The sequence below is a fragment of the Pezoporus occidentalis genome, unplaced genomic scaffold (genome assembly GCF_034315485.1).
Source record: "Pezoporus occidentalis ecotype Australia unplaced genomic scaffold, CSIRO_AGI_Poc_V1 ctg292, whole genome shotgun sequence".
Lineage (NCBI taxonomy): Eukaryota > Metazoa > Chordata > Aves > Psittaciformes > Psittacidae > Pezoporus > Pezoporus occidentalis.
The window spans coordinates 72667-90078 of NW_026914852.1; the positions used below are offsets into that span (position 1 = coordinate 72667).

Sequence of the window (17412 nt, forward strand, 5' to 3'; positions counted from 1 at the left end):
GCACAGAACAATAAGAGCCTGTAGGCAGTAACTTTTGCTGATGAGCATCTTAGATGAAGGACTCCCTGGTGCTCAGATGTCAGTGTGGGAAATAGAAGTTGAATTAAGACTTCTTTCAAGAGCAGAAAAGAAGTAGTTTATCCCTTGGAATAAAAACTAATGCTTCATGAAAGTGGAAAAGAAAGTAGAATAAGCTTACTATAGAGTAAACTTGAATCAAGAGTATACATAATGTAAGAAGATTTCACTGTGGACATTTAAGTTCCATTCAACCATTGCTCTGGCAAAGAAGCAAAGGAGAAAAACACAAGGCCCATTTCTGTATAGCATTGATTCCGTCTGCAATGAGAAGGCGTGTATTGTGTTTCACTGATATCCACTATAAACATAGGCTGGGAATGTAGTATTGATGACAACAACAGAGAATGTCTTCCTTAGTATTTTCTCTCCTTTATAGGACTTTTGCATCCTGTTAGCTCTAAGTGCTGCACAGTTTGTGTTGTATCTGGTAGCCTTTTTCCAAGAGAGCTTGTCAAAAGAATACAGTGTCAGCTATCAGCTTTAAAGCATCTACAGCACAGGCTTACAACACAGGTAATAATATGCTCTTTAAATCTAGTGATAATGAGCAGTTAAGCCAGTTGTAATTCCATGAATAGAACTTTCCTTAAAATTCTGTATTTAAATATCTTTTACTGACTTTAGCTCAGATTTTCCTTTGGTACCTTAGAAGATTTCATAGAATCATAGAATATCCTGAGCTGGAAGGGACCCATGGTGATCTTTTAGTCCTGGCTCCACACAGGGCAACCTAGAATTTAAAACTTGTATCTAAGAGGATTGTCCAAATGCTTCTTGAACATTGACAGGTTTGGGATCGTGACCAGTCCTTGGGGACCTTGTTCTAGTGCTTGACCACACTTCTCAAGGAAGAACTTGGGACTAATATGCAGCCTGCATGAAGCTTTAAGCCATTCCCTTGCATCCCAGCACAGACACCAGAAGGAAGAGATCAGCACCTCCCTCTCTGCTCCCCCTCATGATGAGGTTGTAGACAGCAGTGAGGTATTCCTCAGTCTTCTTTTTTCCAAGCTGAGCAAGCCAAGTATCCTCAGCTGCTCCTTAGAAATCTTACCTTCTAGTCCTTTCACCACCTTTGTTCCCCTCCTTTGGACACATTCTAATATTTCTATGTACTCCTCGTGGAGTTCAAAACTGCACACAGTACTCAAAGGGAGGCCACACTGATGCTAGGTATAGCAGGATAATCTCTCCTTTGACCAGGCTGTACTGTGCCCATTGCACCCCAAGATATGGTTGGCCCTTTTGGCCACCAGGGTACACCATTGACTCATACTGAGTTTGCCATCAACCAGAACCCTCAGATCCCTTTCTGCAGGGCTGCTTTCCAGCCTCTTGTCTCCCAGTGTATACAGACATCCAGGATTACACTGGTAATTCCAGGTGCAGAATTCAGCATTTCCTCTTCTTAAATTTCATATAGCTGGTGATTGCCAAGTGCTGCAGTCTATCGAGATCTCTCTGTAAGGTCTCTCTATCTTGAAGGGAATCAGCAAGTCCTCCTAGTTTAGTACCATTGGCAAACTTGCTTAGTGTGCACTCGATTCCTGTGTTCAGGTTACTGATAAAAACATTGAAGAGAACTGGCTCTAAAATTGAGCCCTGGGAAACACCATTGGTGACTGGTTGCTAGGCAGTTGCTATCTCATTTACTTAAAGGGTTATAGTTGGGACTCCAAAATTAACTTTTTTAAGCATGATTTTCATCCAAGGAATTTCAGAAACACTTGGTTAATGCAGCATAAATGCAATCCTGAATTACAAGCATTAGTTTCATAAAGCTTAGCTTTAAATAAGTAAGGTAACCATTTGAAGGATTTGTAGTGGGTTCTAAGATAAACTTGAAATTGATTAATCAGCACATTTTTAAATGTCCACAGTGGTGGGATTTTAAAGCACCCTTGTCCACATTATTGTAATAGCACATTTTCCATCTATGAAAGCAGGCTATGTAATTAACCGATCTCTTATCTTTTGTAATTAGAATACAACTTTTTAATGGATAAATTGCAGCTTTCATCAGAGAGACAAATGGATAAATCCTTACTCCCTTAGTAGTTAGTGGCAGATTTCCCAGTAACTTCAATAATCAGGATTTCACTATGTACTTTACTTACTTGATCAGCTGATTTGTTCCTGTGAGGATTGAGTCAAAGCAGCTGATTGTTGTAGTTTTGAGAGCAGTAAAGAATGTTCTTTCAGAAAAAGTGAGGTTGTTGCTCCAATGTATGAAACTCCAGTAGAATTATTAACCAAGTTCAGCTGGGGAAATACTTCCTCTGGGAACATCTCTGGGCAGCTTGTTCCAGTGTTTGATCACCCTCCCAGTAAAGAAGGTTAGAGTTTGGTTTTTTGGTTTGGGTTTGGTGGTTGTTTTTGGTTTTTCTCCCCTTATCCTTAAACAGTGTCCTGTACTTGAGCTTCTGCCCATTGCCTCTTGGTCTTCCACTGTACATCACTAAGAAAAGTCTGCCTTAGTCATCTTTACTTCCTCCCACCATCTGCATCAAGTGCTTATACGTGTTGTAAAGATCACTCCTGCCCTCTCTCTTCTGGAGGCTAAAGAAGGCCAACTTCCCTATCCTCTCCTAGTATGTCAGATGCTCCAATTCACTGCTCATCTTTGTGGCTCTTTGTTGGACTTGCTCCTGTATCTCTATGTCTGGTACTGGGGAGCCCAAAAGTGAACACAATACTCTAAATGTGGTTGCACCAGTGCTTGGTAGAAGGAAGTAATCACCTCCCTTGGCCTGCTGGCAGTGCTTTTCCTGACGCAGCCCAGGATGCTGTTAGCCAGAAGCCTCACAAATGCATTGCTGCATCATGTTCAACTTGTAGTCTACCAGGTTTCCTGTGTTTCTCCTGAGCCGCTTTCCAAGAAGTCAGCCTATTAGATTGAAGCTGCAATCTCCTCTGCCTTTGGGGAAAACTCAGCTGAATTAAAGCTTATTTCCTCTGGACGATCCTGTTTGTTTTTAATTCTTTCTTTATGCAGTCTTATTTCTCTTAACTGAAATCAAGCACAGATTGAGAGCCTTTTTGTGAATTACTCATCCAGGAATGTATAGGAGATTGAAGTTTCATGTTTCTCTTTTTACATACTAAGATATCTGTGATAATATGAAACTACACAGGAGATAATCCTATCATGTTGTCAGGTTGCACTAAGAAATCGCAACTGTCAGTCACTTGAAGATTTTGCCATCAGAACCCATTTGAAAAGCATCTTAAGCATTTTTACATCTAGACACATTCTAAAAAAAATAAGAAAGAATAACTACATACTTGTTTCGAGCATGCCATCCTGTTGTTTGGTTTGGGCTTTTTTTGAGCCTGAAATTATCACTGATTTCTGTAGATGTTATCTGGTTGTCTTAAGTGTATTACAAAGAATATGAGCCATCTGGCCTGACAGTTTGAATTACAAAAGTGGGTTTCATAGAAGACCCAGTGGAAGTAAGTTCTAATGAATATTTGATTTTTCTTACAGTTAAAAATGGTGTTAAAGAAAAAAATATATTAACCTCTAGTTGCTTAGAATAAATGCTATTAATTAGGTAAATTAAGATTAAGGAACTCAGATGGTGCTAATTTAACCAGCTGCATGTCTGGGATGACACACTTTCAGTTTGCAGTTCAGCTCTGCTGAAAATAAATGTTTGGTATTTTTTCCTGTGGATTAACATGGTGCTGCAGATTAGCCATGAGGGCTCTTAGCTGCACTAATGACACAAACTTCTGGGTCAGATTCTAGATTTTAGAAAATAGTGCAGAAAGTTGAAATGCAGAGGTCATCCAGCAATTAAATTTGAGAGCAAGTGCTCTCAAGGTCAAGTTCAGTGTTCTGCTCTTAGGTCTTTAGGCAGACAGTTATCCAGCTTCTGCACAAGATTGCTGTTCTCTTGGATAATGAAGAGTAGTAAAAACAGGTGATGCCTGTTTGAATATGAAAAGAAAAGGCTCTCCAAGCATCCAAAGTATGCAGCAGCATTTCAGCCGGGAAAGGCATATTATTTTGGGAAGAAAATTGGTACATGTTTCTTGGCTAAGGTGAATCTATCAGATAGAATCTATGGCAACATTATGGAATATGTTCTAAGGAAACCTGGCAGGGAAGAACTCTTGAGTTTGAGATCCTACCACAGGTGCTTGAATTTCTCTTAGCTTCTTCCTGGCAGAAGACAACCAACAGGAAGGGCACTCCTGTTTGATAGAGAAAGGTTGCCTGAAGTCCAAAATGCTATGCTGTCAGAGCTAGTTAGAACCAAATTTGAGCATATTGCTTGAGTGAAAATAAGCCCCTGTTCTTCTTTACTGCCCATTAGTCAGTGAAGAAGTTTTAAAGGTTGTGGTGTGAGCAAACATTGTAAACCATCCAGCAGACAGCGATGAACTGAGAATGCCATCTGCTGTACCCTTACAGAGCTAATGGAGACTTATTCATCCTTAGATATAGCAGATAGTCTAAGATAACAGAAACTCAAGACTGTAATAGGTCAGATAAGTGCAGTGCAAGCTGGATAATCTGGTATATTTTACCCAATTTACCTAATCAAATTCTTTTTAAATCAGAAGTGTTATGGAAGGCTTCAAAGATGCTAGTCAGTAAATATCATAGTGAAAGCCATCTGGCTTCCAAGACTGGGAATGCTCAAAGCATATGAGCTCTGTAAGAACAGATCTGGGAATGCAGCACTATTTTGCAACTCTTTTTTTGACCATCTGAGGACCTGATCAAGAGCTATCACAGCAGCACTGTTACAATAAGTATTAGCATCTTGTAGCGTGAGGAAGGTCCTTAGAGGAAAGGATCAGGGCGCATTAAATAAATGCCCTTTGCTGGCAGATCAGTGGTATGTATTATGGGACAGTAGTATTGGCTACTTCTGGAGCAGCAGATCTTAAGGCTCTTGCAAAATTCCAAAGTGAAAAAGTCAGCTCCAGTCCTAGACAACAGTCCTGAGCATATGATTCTGATCTCCCTTTTTCAGGGATTCAGAAGGAAATAGGTGGGGCAGCTGTTAGTATGCTGGAAGCCTGGAAAGTGGTCTGCCAACAGGTGGATTTACTGTGGAATGCCTCAGTGTGCTTGTGGATGTGTAACTTGTTCAGGATGCTTGTGAACATTTTACTAATTTAAAGTCACAAGCCTGGTATCCTTGTTCACTTGAACTTTCAGTTCACTGAACTCTTTCTTAAGCTATTAAACACTTAACACTGGGAATAAATTTTTCAAAGATTAGGGTCCAGCAAAGCATTTGAGTAGACTTTTTGTAGCCTGCTTGTTTCATCTGTGCGCTGCTTGGATTGAGTCTGAAAACGATTAGCTAAATGCTTATGCAAATCATATGTAAAAATGATTTCCAGATGTGGGCAAAATTGCCACAATTCAAAACCCTCTTTTTTTTTTTGGTTGGTTTCTTGGTTTTTTGTTTGCTTTCTTTTTTTTTTTTTTTGGGGGGGGGGGTGTTAATAATTTTTGTTTCATTTTCCACCTCTTTAATTTTTCTTTATTTCCCAAGTCATCTTAGAATTTAGATGACTTTTAAATTGAGACAAATAAATATTCATTGCCCATCCATCCCAGTCTTGCCTTATTTTTAATGAGCTAAGTACTGTGTCTGCTGTTTTTTTGACATAGTGTGTCTCTCATGTTCTTTTTAAAATCATTGAAGATTGTTCTTGCTTTTGTAAGAATAAATAGATTCTAAAAATGCAATGTGTCCATGGCTCTTGCAGAGGTAGCATTTGACTGTTGAATTTCCAGATGGTGTGCTAAACTCCAGGAGTAGAATTCCAACCTCTTCAGCTCATGGGTTGTTTGGAAGTCATGGTTGAAGTGGCTATAATTGAGGATCTTTCCAGCTCTGGAACCTTTGGTATTATCTCTGTTTCTGCTGGAACTTGTCCAGGCTATAAAGGGTAGCCCTTTTTATATCCAAGCTGTTCATCTGCAGTATTCTCATTCCAGGCTGCTCTTTACCTACAAGATACCTGCTGAGGCTTCAGCTCCTGCTCTGAAGCTGAGATCCAGGTTGAGCTTCCAAACATCGTTTTCGGTGTTTTTCCTTCTAGGTAATCACACTTACTAGCCAAGCTATGTTTGCTCTTATGTTCAAGATCATCATCCTTACCAAAACCAGAATTTATTACTGTCATACCTTCAGGAATTTCAGTGTCAGTTACTTTGTATGATGGGCTCCAGTTTTCTGCTTCTCTTTAGTTTGAAATATATATCAAAAGACTGATGTTTATTTTCATCTTCTTTGACAAGGCTGAAGGAGATCTTAAACCTCTTGTAAAATTCCAAATCTTACTTTAATTGCTTCATAGAATGATAGAATAGAATCATAGAATAGTTAGGGTTGGTAAGGACCTTAAGATCGTCCAGTTCCGCTCCTCCCTGCCAAGGGCAGGGGCACCTCCCACTAAACCATATCTCCCAAGGCCTCATCCAACCTGGTCTTGAACACTGCCAGGGATGGAGCATTCACAGCCTCCCTGGACAACCCATTCCAGTGCCTCACCACCCTAACAGGAAACAATTTCCTCCTTATATCAAATCTAAACTTCCCCTGTTTAAGTTTTAACCCGTTACCCCTTGTCCTGTCACTACAGTCCCTAATGAAGAGTCCCTCCCCAGCATTCCTATAGCCCCCCTTCAGGTACTGGAAGGCTGCTATGAGGTCTCCACGCAGCCTTCTCTTCTTCAGGCTGAACAGCCCCAGCTTTCTCAGCCTGTCTTCATATGGGAGGTGCTCCAGTCCCCTGATCATCCTCGTGGCTTCCTCTGGACTTGTTCCAACAGTTCCATGGCCTTTTTATGTTGAGGACACCAAAACTGCACACAGTGATCCAGGTGAGGTCTCACGAGAGCAGAGTAGAGGGGCGGGATCACCTCCTTCGACCTGCTGGTCACACTCCTTTTCATGTAGCCCAGGGTACAGGGGTTTCTGGGCTGCAAGCGCACACTGCAGCCGGCTCATGTTCATTTTCTCATTGACCAGCACCCCCAAGTCCTTCTCCACAGGGCTGCTCTGAATCTCTTCTCTGCCCAACCTGTAGCTGGGCCTGGGATTACTCCAACCCAGGTGTAGGACCTTGCACTTGGCATGGTGTGGTTGACATCAGCCCACCTCACAAGCGTGTTGAGGTCCCTCTGGATGGCATTCCTTCCCTCCAGCGTATCAACCGAACCACACAGCTTGGTGTCATCGGCAAAGTTGCTGAGGGCACACTCAATCCCACTGTCCATGTCAGCGACGAAGATGTTGAACAAGACCAGTCCCAACACCGATCCCTGAGGGACACCATGTTGAAAGTTGGTGAATTAGGGTATTTTGCTTGCTTACAAGTTTCTTCTCCATAGCTGATTTATATTATTTATGGGGTTTTTAGGACTTCCTTTGGAATTTTTGTCTGTATTTTAATCACTGGAAAAGACAAAAAGGGGAAGTGACCCTCAGTCACAAAAGGAAGAGTGGCAATGTAAACTTGAGTAACAAGCAGGATGACAGTGACAGCAGCAAGAAATGTAGATTTTTAACAGATCTAGTAAGAGGTTTATTAGGAAGGTAGTTTGGCCATGTTAATCTAAATGGAAAATAATTCTGTTTAATATTATTTGACTGATTATTTTATTTATTTATTATATAAATAATATATATATTATTTATATATATAAAAATATATATAAAATATTATTTTTTATATGACTGATTATTTTAAATCTAGCAGTGTAACAGTAAACTGAGCTATAGATGTATTATTTTTAGAGACCATGGATTACTTGTCTTGATGTAATATTTCATATTAGGAGCTGCAGTATGCAAAGCAACAGCATCCCTCAAGGATATCTTCTCTAATTGTCTGCTCTCGCTTAAAGGATGAAGAAGCTCCAAGCGGATGTGGGGAAAAGATGATATTACCATCCACTGAGGTACAGTGTAGTTTTATCATCAGTGTAATTTGCCTTCAGTTGGAATTTTCAATTGCATTTGTTCAGCAGTCATCTCCTGGAAGACTTAAAAATATATGCTTTTTTTTTTTAATTATGCATTGTTCCTGTAGAAAATAGTATTTGTTAACACTTACTAAACGTGGGTTTCTCAGTCACTTTCATGATGTCGTAATTAATCTTCTTGTACGAACTTTCAAAATTAAAAATAATAATTTTCTTTTGACTTGCCTCTTGCTGAAACTTTCTATCTTCCCAAGACCAAGATGCCAATTTTCACATGTATTTGACATGAAAAGTATGCATCTCTGTGAGAGTGTGTTTGAATTTGAACAGGTTCAACTAGATTTGTCCATTGAAAATCATGGGCCAAAGCAACAAAAGGCAGATACATTCTTAAAGATTGTTCAAAGTCAGCCACCCAGGCAGAGTCCTAGTCAAGCCCTGCAGGTCCAGCTTTCTTCATCTAGAGCACATAATTTCTGTCAAGGTATGTGGCAAACTTTAGAAAAGGGATCAAGCTCCTCTGTTCGCAGTCCCTAGAACAGTCACCAACCTAAGAATGTTTTATAAAGTAATTAACAGTACTTGACTCTTCCAGAATAATGGAAGTACGGTAGCAGATTCTGCCACCTTCCACAAAATTTTTACATGACTGCTACTGTTGTTACAGTCCTGTAATCAGAATCTGAAGATCTAATGAGTTTACTTGAAGTGAATTTTACAGTTGCAAGCAGTAGTAAGAATTAAGAGGAACACATATGTATCTCTCAATGGTTTTAATGCCATTGTTGCAAATACTTCACCCCTTTTATTAAATACTCCTGGAAAATGCAAATATTCTTCTGTTTTGATAAAGTCTAAAACTTATCTGGGGCAGATATGAAAGCATCTGTCTGAGAACTGCACGCTTTGTTTGTTGCCAAGTGACTGATGGATCAAATTGTAATTTGGCAAATCCTTGCTCAATCATTATTTTTGTGTCATGTTAATAGCTACAACACTGCTTAGTATGCTAAGACCCAAAGGCCAAAGGTGAGATCGTGGGCATAATGTGGTATATGCTGTGGACACACAGTGAGCTAGGCATTGTTATTCACTAGAATTGTATAGTCCAATAGGGAATTTTAGCAGAAGTGCCACTTTTAAGGTATGTGCAGTAAACTGTAGCTTTTTCACAGGCAAATGGAAAGGAAACTTTTTATTGGTAGTCATTATCTTAAGTAGTGTATTGCAGGTGACTCTCATGTCTCCCAAACTTTTGGCATGTTCATGAAGTAATTCATCATCAGCAAAACTTTGGAAAACTCCTGTGGATGGGACAAAAAGTAATGGCCTTAAATTATAATACTGGAAAAACTTAAAGGATGGCTAATAATGAAGTGTTCCCCAGAAGTATTGTGGACTCTTTCTTATTAAAGGTCTTTATAAACAGATGGATAAACATTTCTCCAGAATGTTCCAAGTACAGGTGACTTTCATTTTTTCGTAAGAGACACAGCATTCAATAAGTTGTTTCTTACAGTGCTGTGGGGCATGTGTGAATTGTTTGGGGTTTTTTGTTTTGATATTTTTTATCATCATCATTATTCCTGAGATCTGATGGCAGCTTTGGGGTTATATGTCAGCCATTTAATAACTTTCAAATGAGCTTCATATTAATAGTGACCTGTTAACATAACATAGATACTCAAGTGCCATTAACCAGAGTGCAGGAGCAAGGATACAACCAGTGGGTTAAGGGAAGTGATTTGTTCCCTTCTATTCAGTACTTGTGAGGCCACATCTGGAGAACTGCGTCCCATTTTGGACTCTGGCACAAAGGACTGATGAACTAGGGTTTAGTGAAGAGTGTCTAAGATGGCTACAGTGCTGAAACACATGTTACTTGAGAAAAGCTGGGTTATTCAGTGTGAAAAAGAGACAGTGGGTGGCCCGATTGCTGCTTTTTAACTACCCAGTGAGGGATTTTGAGACAACAAAGCTAGACTCTGAGATGGACAGTGAAAAGAGGCAAGGGACGCAAGTGTGCCAAGATGCATTCTGAGCAGGGAGTCATAAGCACTGTGACATTTCACCCAGAGGTTCTTTCCAACCTACACTGAATCTAGTTTTAAACCAGTGTATGGATGCAACGAACCATCTTTAGCAGCATACAAGAAAAAAAATATTTAAAAGCTCTTTCAAAATGAAGAATGGATTATAAGTGTATTTATTCACAGCAGCAGTTCATTGCAGGGGCAAAGTAACGTGCATTGACAGACCTGTAGGACTGGAATGGACGTAGTGCTGGCAGTCATGATTCATGTGCTTTTCTGTGGGACTGTAATAGGAAGAGTATTTCAGGTCAGGCCTATATTGACAGGATAAGCAAAAGGATGTCTTTGAAACATTACTGATAGTGTCATGCAGTTTCATGCTGCTGGTAAGTGATGCAACACCACTGGCAGCCTTACAAGGACATCAGTTTCTTAATGTCTAGAAATTTCCAGCCACCATTGCAAAACATACTGTAGATATTTGGGGATCTAGAGAATAGCAAAGTGGAAAGATAATACTGCCAACATGAAACAAGTGAAACATCAATAAGGGGGGATATTTTCCTGAGAACAACCTGAATTTGATCTCTGCATCCAGATTTACCCTAAGAATACTAGAGTGGTGCTTCTTGGTCAAACATACAGGCCCTGAAATACTGCATTGCAAGAATAGCACTTTTAAAAAGTCTTTTATGTTGCTTAGCTTTCTCCTCTAGGAAACCATCCAAATGGTATCCGTAATTCTACTAGACTGAATTCTGCATTTTAGAAACAAGATTGTGAAAGCAAAATCTTTTTTGGAAGAATCTCACCTCAGAATATAAGATTTTTTCAAGGATTTCTGCTTCTGATTTTTATCAAAGGCTTGCCTTATTTTTCATGCCTGAGCTATGGAAAAAGATTAAAATATTTCCTTTTTAAAACCGCTCACTTGAATTTAATACATTTATCAAAACCATGGTTACTGTGCGTATAACTGTCATTAAGATGGAGTGACTTGGTATTGGCCTTCCAGATACAAGGGACACACACATAGACTTGAAAGCTCAGTAACAAAAAAGTGTTTTGGAACAAGTTAGTTTGCTTATTCAAACATTTTTTACAAGTTCAACTCTGCAAATCTGTCACACCAGTAGTTGTGGTTTATGGGCATTTCTGGTGAAACAGAAACAATGGTAGTGTGAGAATGATTTTTCTGAACCTGTAAACAGCTTCATTAATTGTTTTTCATGTACAAAGCAGCCTACTGGGACTTGAAATTGCTGGCATGTCAAGTAAGCCCTGCAATTTGCTGTATTTCCAGCATAAGACACAACTTGATGGTTCTTAAAGTATTTGTGACTGCACGTTAGCACTGACTTACTGAAGTGGACTGTTACATACTTCATTCATTTCACCATAGAATTTGGAACTTTTGGAAGCTTCTAAGCAGTCAGAAGGCTATGAAAAATTTCTCTTTCCTTGCCCTACCTGCTGATTTTTTGTTTGTACTTTAGGAATGAGATGGATTTAATAATTTGTATGATAATTCTGCAGATAAGTAGAAAGAAAGGGTTTACAAGGATCACAGGTTCTTTGTTCAGGTGTTTTTATTGCTCTGTGCCTGTTGAAAGAAAATGATCCTGCTGCAGAGGTAGGCAGGTACAAGCCACACTGATACTAAACGCGTCAGTGTTACATGCATAGACTCTACTAGTAAGAAATACATATCTGTATCTTTCCTTTTTATATGTCCTATCCCAGAGGTTGAGAGCAGGTGGGAGACTTTAGTTGGTGATCTGTATCACATGCATCTTGAATGCTGTTGACAGGCCATCCTCAAAAGAAAGTTTCTTCTCAGAGAAGTTACACTCTTTCCTCTGAAAATCACAACACGTGTACAACCATGTGATAGCTTCTGTAAATGCTGCAAGGTTTCTCTATTCACGTGTGGGCTACAGGACCTGTTTTGATTTTAGAAATAAATGTTAGACAAGAGGAGAGGAAGCTTTGTAAAACATTTAGAAAACTGGAATTTATTTTTCTTCAAATAATTTGGCTTAATCAAGTTTCTACTTCCTACTGGAGAAACTTGCTAGTTTTTCTGGAAGGAAAGGTGAACATCACCTATTGAAGTTCAACTGTAAACTGCAGTTAGAATGTAGCCAATATTGTGAAGTGTGCTTTGTGGTACCATGTGAAAAGCTCCTGATCAGCTGTATCTCCTCAGGTCAACAGAGGCTGGGGTCAGTACAGAACAAATAAGGGCATAAGGCAAGCTGTATCTACACTTAGAATGTCCTCACTCGCCTCTTGTTTCATACATTTTTGGAGTAGATGAAACTCTGTATTTTCCATGCCAGAGGAGGTCTCCAGTTGTGGTGGATGGTCCCACTGTGCATTTTGAGAACCCCCAGATACAGATGCAGCTGAGTCCTGGGTGTATAAATCTGAGTTTACATTGTAGACTAACAAAGAATGAGATTGAGCTGCTTTGAAGCAAAGTAACTTTTCTGGTTTACTACTTGAATTTAGATAGGGAATCTTTTACTGTAATTCTCATTGTTACTTGCAAGGCTCTGTGATGTGAAATCCATACACTGTATGGATCAAGAGTTATCTTAAGTGTTTCCACACTAGACAGAATTTCAACAGCTCTGACATCACTGACAGTTCTAAGAGCAATCCATGTGGGTAAAAAGCTGGCTAGAGAAAGAATCTAGTAAAATATTAACAAACAGAAAGAGCACTCTGGCTCTGGCTTCATTCGGGCTCCAATCAGATTTAGACTCATGATTTCTTTTCTGCGTTACATAAAACATCATCTCTGAAGTGTTTCACAAATATTAACTAATCTCCTAGTTACATTTGCTTCATTTAAATGGTCTTCTCCTGAATAGGAACCTGTTTGAGCTGGTGCTCCTTTAGAAGCACTGTTAGCCATAAGCAAATATCTAGTGACAAGTATTTTAAACGAAATTTTCCATCTGGGGAAATTTTACTTTGCTTGTACAAGGTCTCTACCTGTATCCCTGTGGCTCCTGTTGAGGCAAAATTATCTTTGAAGCTGTATCCAGTACCTTTCAGACACCACTGCCTGAACTGTTCTAAACTGTTGATGTTGTGAAATTCTGCTTTGCTATCTCCCAGATGTGGTAGTGGTCTAGGGTAATGCATTATAATGATTAAAGTCCTTTCTCCCAGGCAGAAAAACACACCCAAAGGTCTTCATGGGCTCAAGCGTCCCCTTTCATACCTCCATCTGTAGGTAGCCACTAGGTGGCGAGCTGAACAACATGATTCGACATCAATAGCACGAGTCCCCTAAGCATTGGCTACCTGCAATAACAAGCGCCATCAAGCTGACTCACTGCAGAGGCTACACACACTTGAGTGAACAGCTATTTCCAGGAAAGCCTGAACGTAAAAACTGCTTTGAAAAGTGTTGTGTTTTGACAGTGCTGTGCTTTGCTTAGAGCATTAAACATAGTAGCTTTGCATAGAGCTATAAACCCTCAATAAGATTAATTAATTCCATAGAATTTTGTCTGGACTTTCTGTCATGTTCTGCTGGCTATGAAGATTTGCCTTATCCTACTAATATCTTTCTCAATTTGTGCACTTTTTATTCTTGCTCTGTGATTGAATAGCTCCTGGGATTGAAGCCTGTCATGGTCAAAGAAATTCAAGTAGTACAGTATGCTGTAGCGTATCCTAAGCAAGTCTGTTATCAACTTCTGCTGTCTGCTTTGTCTCTCCATAGGAAATCTAAAGTTAAAATCTCAGTGCCTTGAAAAATAAGGATTAAGTGGCTGGAGCCAAGCACCTGTAAACATTACCTATAGCTTACAGTAAATATTGTGATTGACCAATTCCACTGATTTTACCTAACAAAACCTGTGATAAGACTAAAGTTCAGTTAGCTGGAGATAGTGGTTTTCAGAGAATTAAGTGAGAGGGTGCAGAATGGACTCCGGATTGGTATTAAGACCAGTCTCCCTGCTTCACAACCAGAAGTGTTACTTTTTGACTTAGTCCTCCGTAGTATACACAGATATTCGAGACAACAAAAATTTAAATTTCCACAGTAAATGCCTCCCTCTGTGAGAGAAGATGAAGAGAGGAGAAAAAAAAAAAAAAAGAAACCAAAGAGAAAATGATAGTACAACTCTGTCAAGCCACAGAACTGCCTTTGAGCCCTTTGGATCATGCATACCCAAACATGTTTGCCGCAGCTTTTATGGCTGCTCCTCATTTCTTGAAACAGATCAAACTATTGCAGCCAGCTACTTTATCACTATTTCACAATGTGGGAACAGGTAGGTCTAACTTTGTATCATGTTGTCTGGTGTGTTGTTATTGCTTTGGGGGATATAGATATTCTCTCACAAGGGTAAACTTGTGAAAATTGTGTGTTTAAAAACATCTCAACACAGAGGTAGTGCTTGACCTGAGTAGTTAGGCCAACCTTCCAGCTGTCTTCCCTTCTCCTCTCTTACGCAGTCTGATGCTAAAGGAGAATGAACCCGGTACAGATGAAACAAGGACTGAGCAGGATATCATCAGCATAGCAAGCCCTAATGGACAGTTCTGTGGCCCTAGATGTAGAAATGGGTCTGCTACTCACTCAGTATAAGACTTTGACAGTGTGGCACTCTGGCAGCAGTATATTTAGAAAAAAAGAATAAACCAGTACTCTTCAATTTTCCAGTCTCATAAGAACATAACTACAAAGTATTTTTCTTTCTTTTTTTGAGGAGTGGAGCTTGAAGTTACACATTCTGATGAATCTCAGCAAAATATCAAAGCCAAGGATAAACTTGAAATGCCAGCTGCAGATTTGACAATCAGAGGAACCAGGCTGGAAGCTCAGCAGAAGCTAAAATCCAGGAATTTTTCTTATGCTTATCCCGTAAAACCAAAAATCTCTTCTAAGGTGGCAAAAATCCGCAACTATAATATTAAAGACTGATTTCTTTGTTGTCAGCAAGTTCTGGATCCACACTTGCTATTAACTTACTTTGAAATCTGTAAATCAAATCTAAATATCAGCTTCAATTCTTTATGTTGAGTTGGGATGTTTGCAGCCAGAAGATAGAACAAATACCATGTTTCGTACTGTGAACAAAAAGGGTTAATCTGTGTATATTACTTGTTAATACAGATTTACTTTAATTATATGTGTTAAATGATGCTTGCATCATGGATTTAGAAATGCCCAGTTAATACATATGTAAAGCCTTGTGCTTCTGAGCAGGGCTTGCAGGTCTTTAGCAAATATTTTGTTGAGAAACTATAGATGTGATTTAAGCTTAGAAGTGGGATGCTTCAACCTACTAGTTTTCTTATAATTAACAATGCAACCGTTAATCCTGTGCAGCTATCTCTACTTGAAAGAAGGGGAGGTTAAAAAGATGGCACCTGAATCTATATTTTCTCTCATCTTCTGCAGCTTTTTCCATTTATTTAGATAGCATGAAAGAGTACAAAATTAAACTTATATTGTTATACCAGTAATTATATTCTCATTTAACAAGAGATTGTCTAGAGTTTAAAGTAGTGAAAAACATGTTCATTAGCAACACTTAGAATCATATAGAAGCATTGTAAGATGTAAGTCTTACAACAGATGAAACTAAAAGAAAACTTGGATGAGTTGAGGTAATGAGGGTTATCTATATAAACATGCCAGGACATTGAAACAAGTAACTGGTGTATTTTTGTAACATTTCCAGTAATATTGAGCTGTCTTGGGTTATTATACTGAACTGTGATATTACACTATACTGTGATATTACACTTGGGATATTACACATGAACTTTACTAAAAGTAAAGGAAATACATGTTAAAAATGCAAGAAAAAACTTATTTACTGTGAAGATGGTCAAGCACTGGAACAGATGCCCAGAGAGGTTATGGATTCTCCATCTCTTGGTCCATCTGTGGACCAAATAGACACAGTCCTGGACAGCCTATTCCCGCTGACCCTCTTTTGCTGAGGGATTGGACTAGGTGACCTCAAGAGGTCCAACTAAGTGATTTTGTGATTCTGTGAGTGGTATCACTGATGTGAATAATATTTCTCAGTTGCTGCTAAAAACATATAAAATCCAAACAAGATTAATGAAGAGAGCTACTTACCCATAAGCGGGTTGGGTTTTTTTTCCCTGTCACACTTTTCCTTTTAGAAATGCTTTCCTGGTTCTTTTCGTAAACAGCTGCTCTTTTTGGCATCTGGCAAAGTGGTAGTAATTATTTTGAGAATTTTAATAATTGTTTTTCTGCTCCCTGCTGAAAATGTTTTGTTTTAGTGCAAAGGTGCTATATGATAATCAGATGCTAAATCTACAGTGAATTTCATTGAGACGTTACCAAGCAAATATGACGCCTGAGAGACCTTGTGAGCTTCTTTCTAAATCATTTAATTACTTGAAAATCGTGTCGCTGGATTCAACATTTAACATTGTTCAGAAGCCGGAACAACATGATGCATTCCCTTGAACCAGTCCCTGAATGAGCTCTTTCTGTAGCTCAAAGCATAGTGGTTTCTAACAAGTGCAGGAATTTTGGCCCAGATCACACCAGTTACAGCTCTCTCTGGTTATTCTGGAACACAATGTGTCAATTCCAAAGTTTTGAATAGCTGTAGATAATCCTGATTTTTTTTTTCAATAATTTCCAATTTATTTTCCAATGCCATGTTCAATATTCAAGTGTGGAGATACACAATATTTCAGTGCTAATAGAGTCTGTGCATTTACAGGTGTTAAAAGCAGTATGCCCTTAGAAAATAAAGCAGTTTGTTCCATAATCTTTGCAACACTGCTTCTGATCCTGGAAAATATTGCTCTTCATTCCTTACATCATGGATACAAGCTCATGGGCTGCAGACTTCAGAATGCCTTTGTGCAGGTTTCTTTGAGGTTTTTAAGGATTTTGTTTGCTTCTTTGAGGGGTTTTGGTTGTGTGACATGCCCCCCCCCCCCCCCCCCCCCAGCATATAACCTAGCATGCCTGGTCATGCAGACATCTTGCCAGAAATGCAACTTTAATTTATTCAGTTCCTCTGAGAAACAGGTTTCCTTAAGGGAATTGTAGGTAAGGGAAGATGATAGCTCTTGATTGTTTCATTTTGTTTTACTTGTGATAGAAAAAAAGTAGCCCAATCGTTGTACATTTGTTTCAAAGTAACTCTAAGAATATAGTGTATAAGTATGCTGAAAATCAACGAAGCATTCCTAATAGTAACATGAGCTATTGCATGAATCCTCTTTGGGGAGCTGTGCTTAGTGTGTACTAAATACAAGGGGGAAATTTTCATGTATTTGTCTTATGACTGAAATATTTAGCAAATT

At 39.1% G+C, this 17412-nt stretch overlaps 1 protein-coding gene across 8 annotated transcripts in view; it reads left to right on the forward strand.

Annotated features, from left to right (window-relative positions):
• The window catches only part of CCDC57 (coiled-coil domain containing 57), a 36697-nt gene extending 19845 nt beyond the window's left edge, over positions 1-16852 (forward strand). For 5 of the 8 annotated variants that reach the window (XM_062626408.1, XM_062626405.1, XM_062626407.1 and 2 more), the window contains 4 exons: positions 458-594; positions 7898-8020; positions 8375-8528; positions 14814-16852. In XM_062626408.1, the coding sequence (XP_062482392.1) occupies positions 458-594; positions 7898-8020; positions 8375-8528; positions 14814-15028 (629 nt within the window). In that variant the 3' untranslated portion in view covers positions 15029-16852. The remainder of the gene's footprint in view (positions 1-457; positions 595-7897; positions 8021-8374; positions 8529-14813) is intronic. The other 3 variants (XM_062626404.1, XM_062626410.1, XM_062626411.1) reach the window with 3 other exon arrangements.
• Positions 16853-17412: the final 560 nt, after the last annotated feature.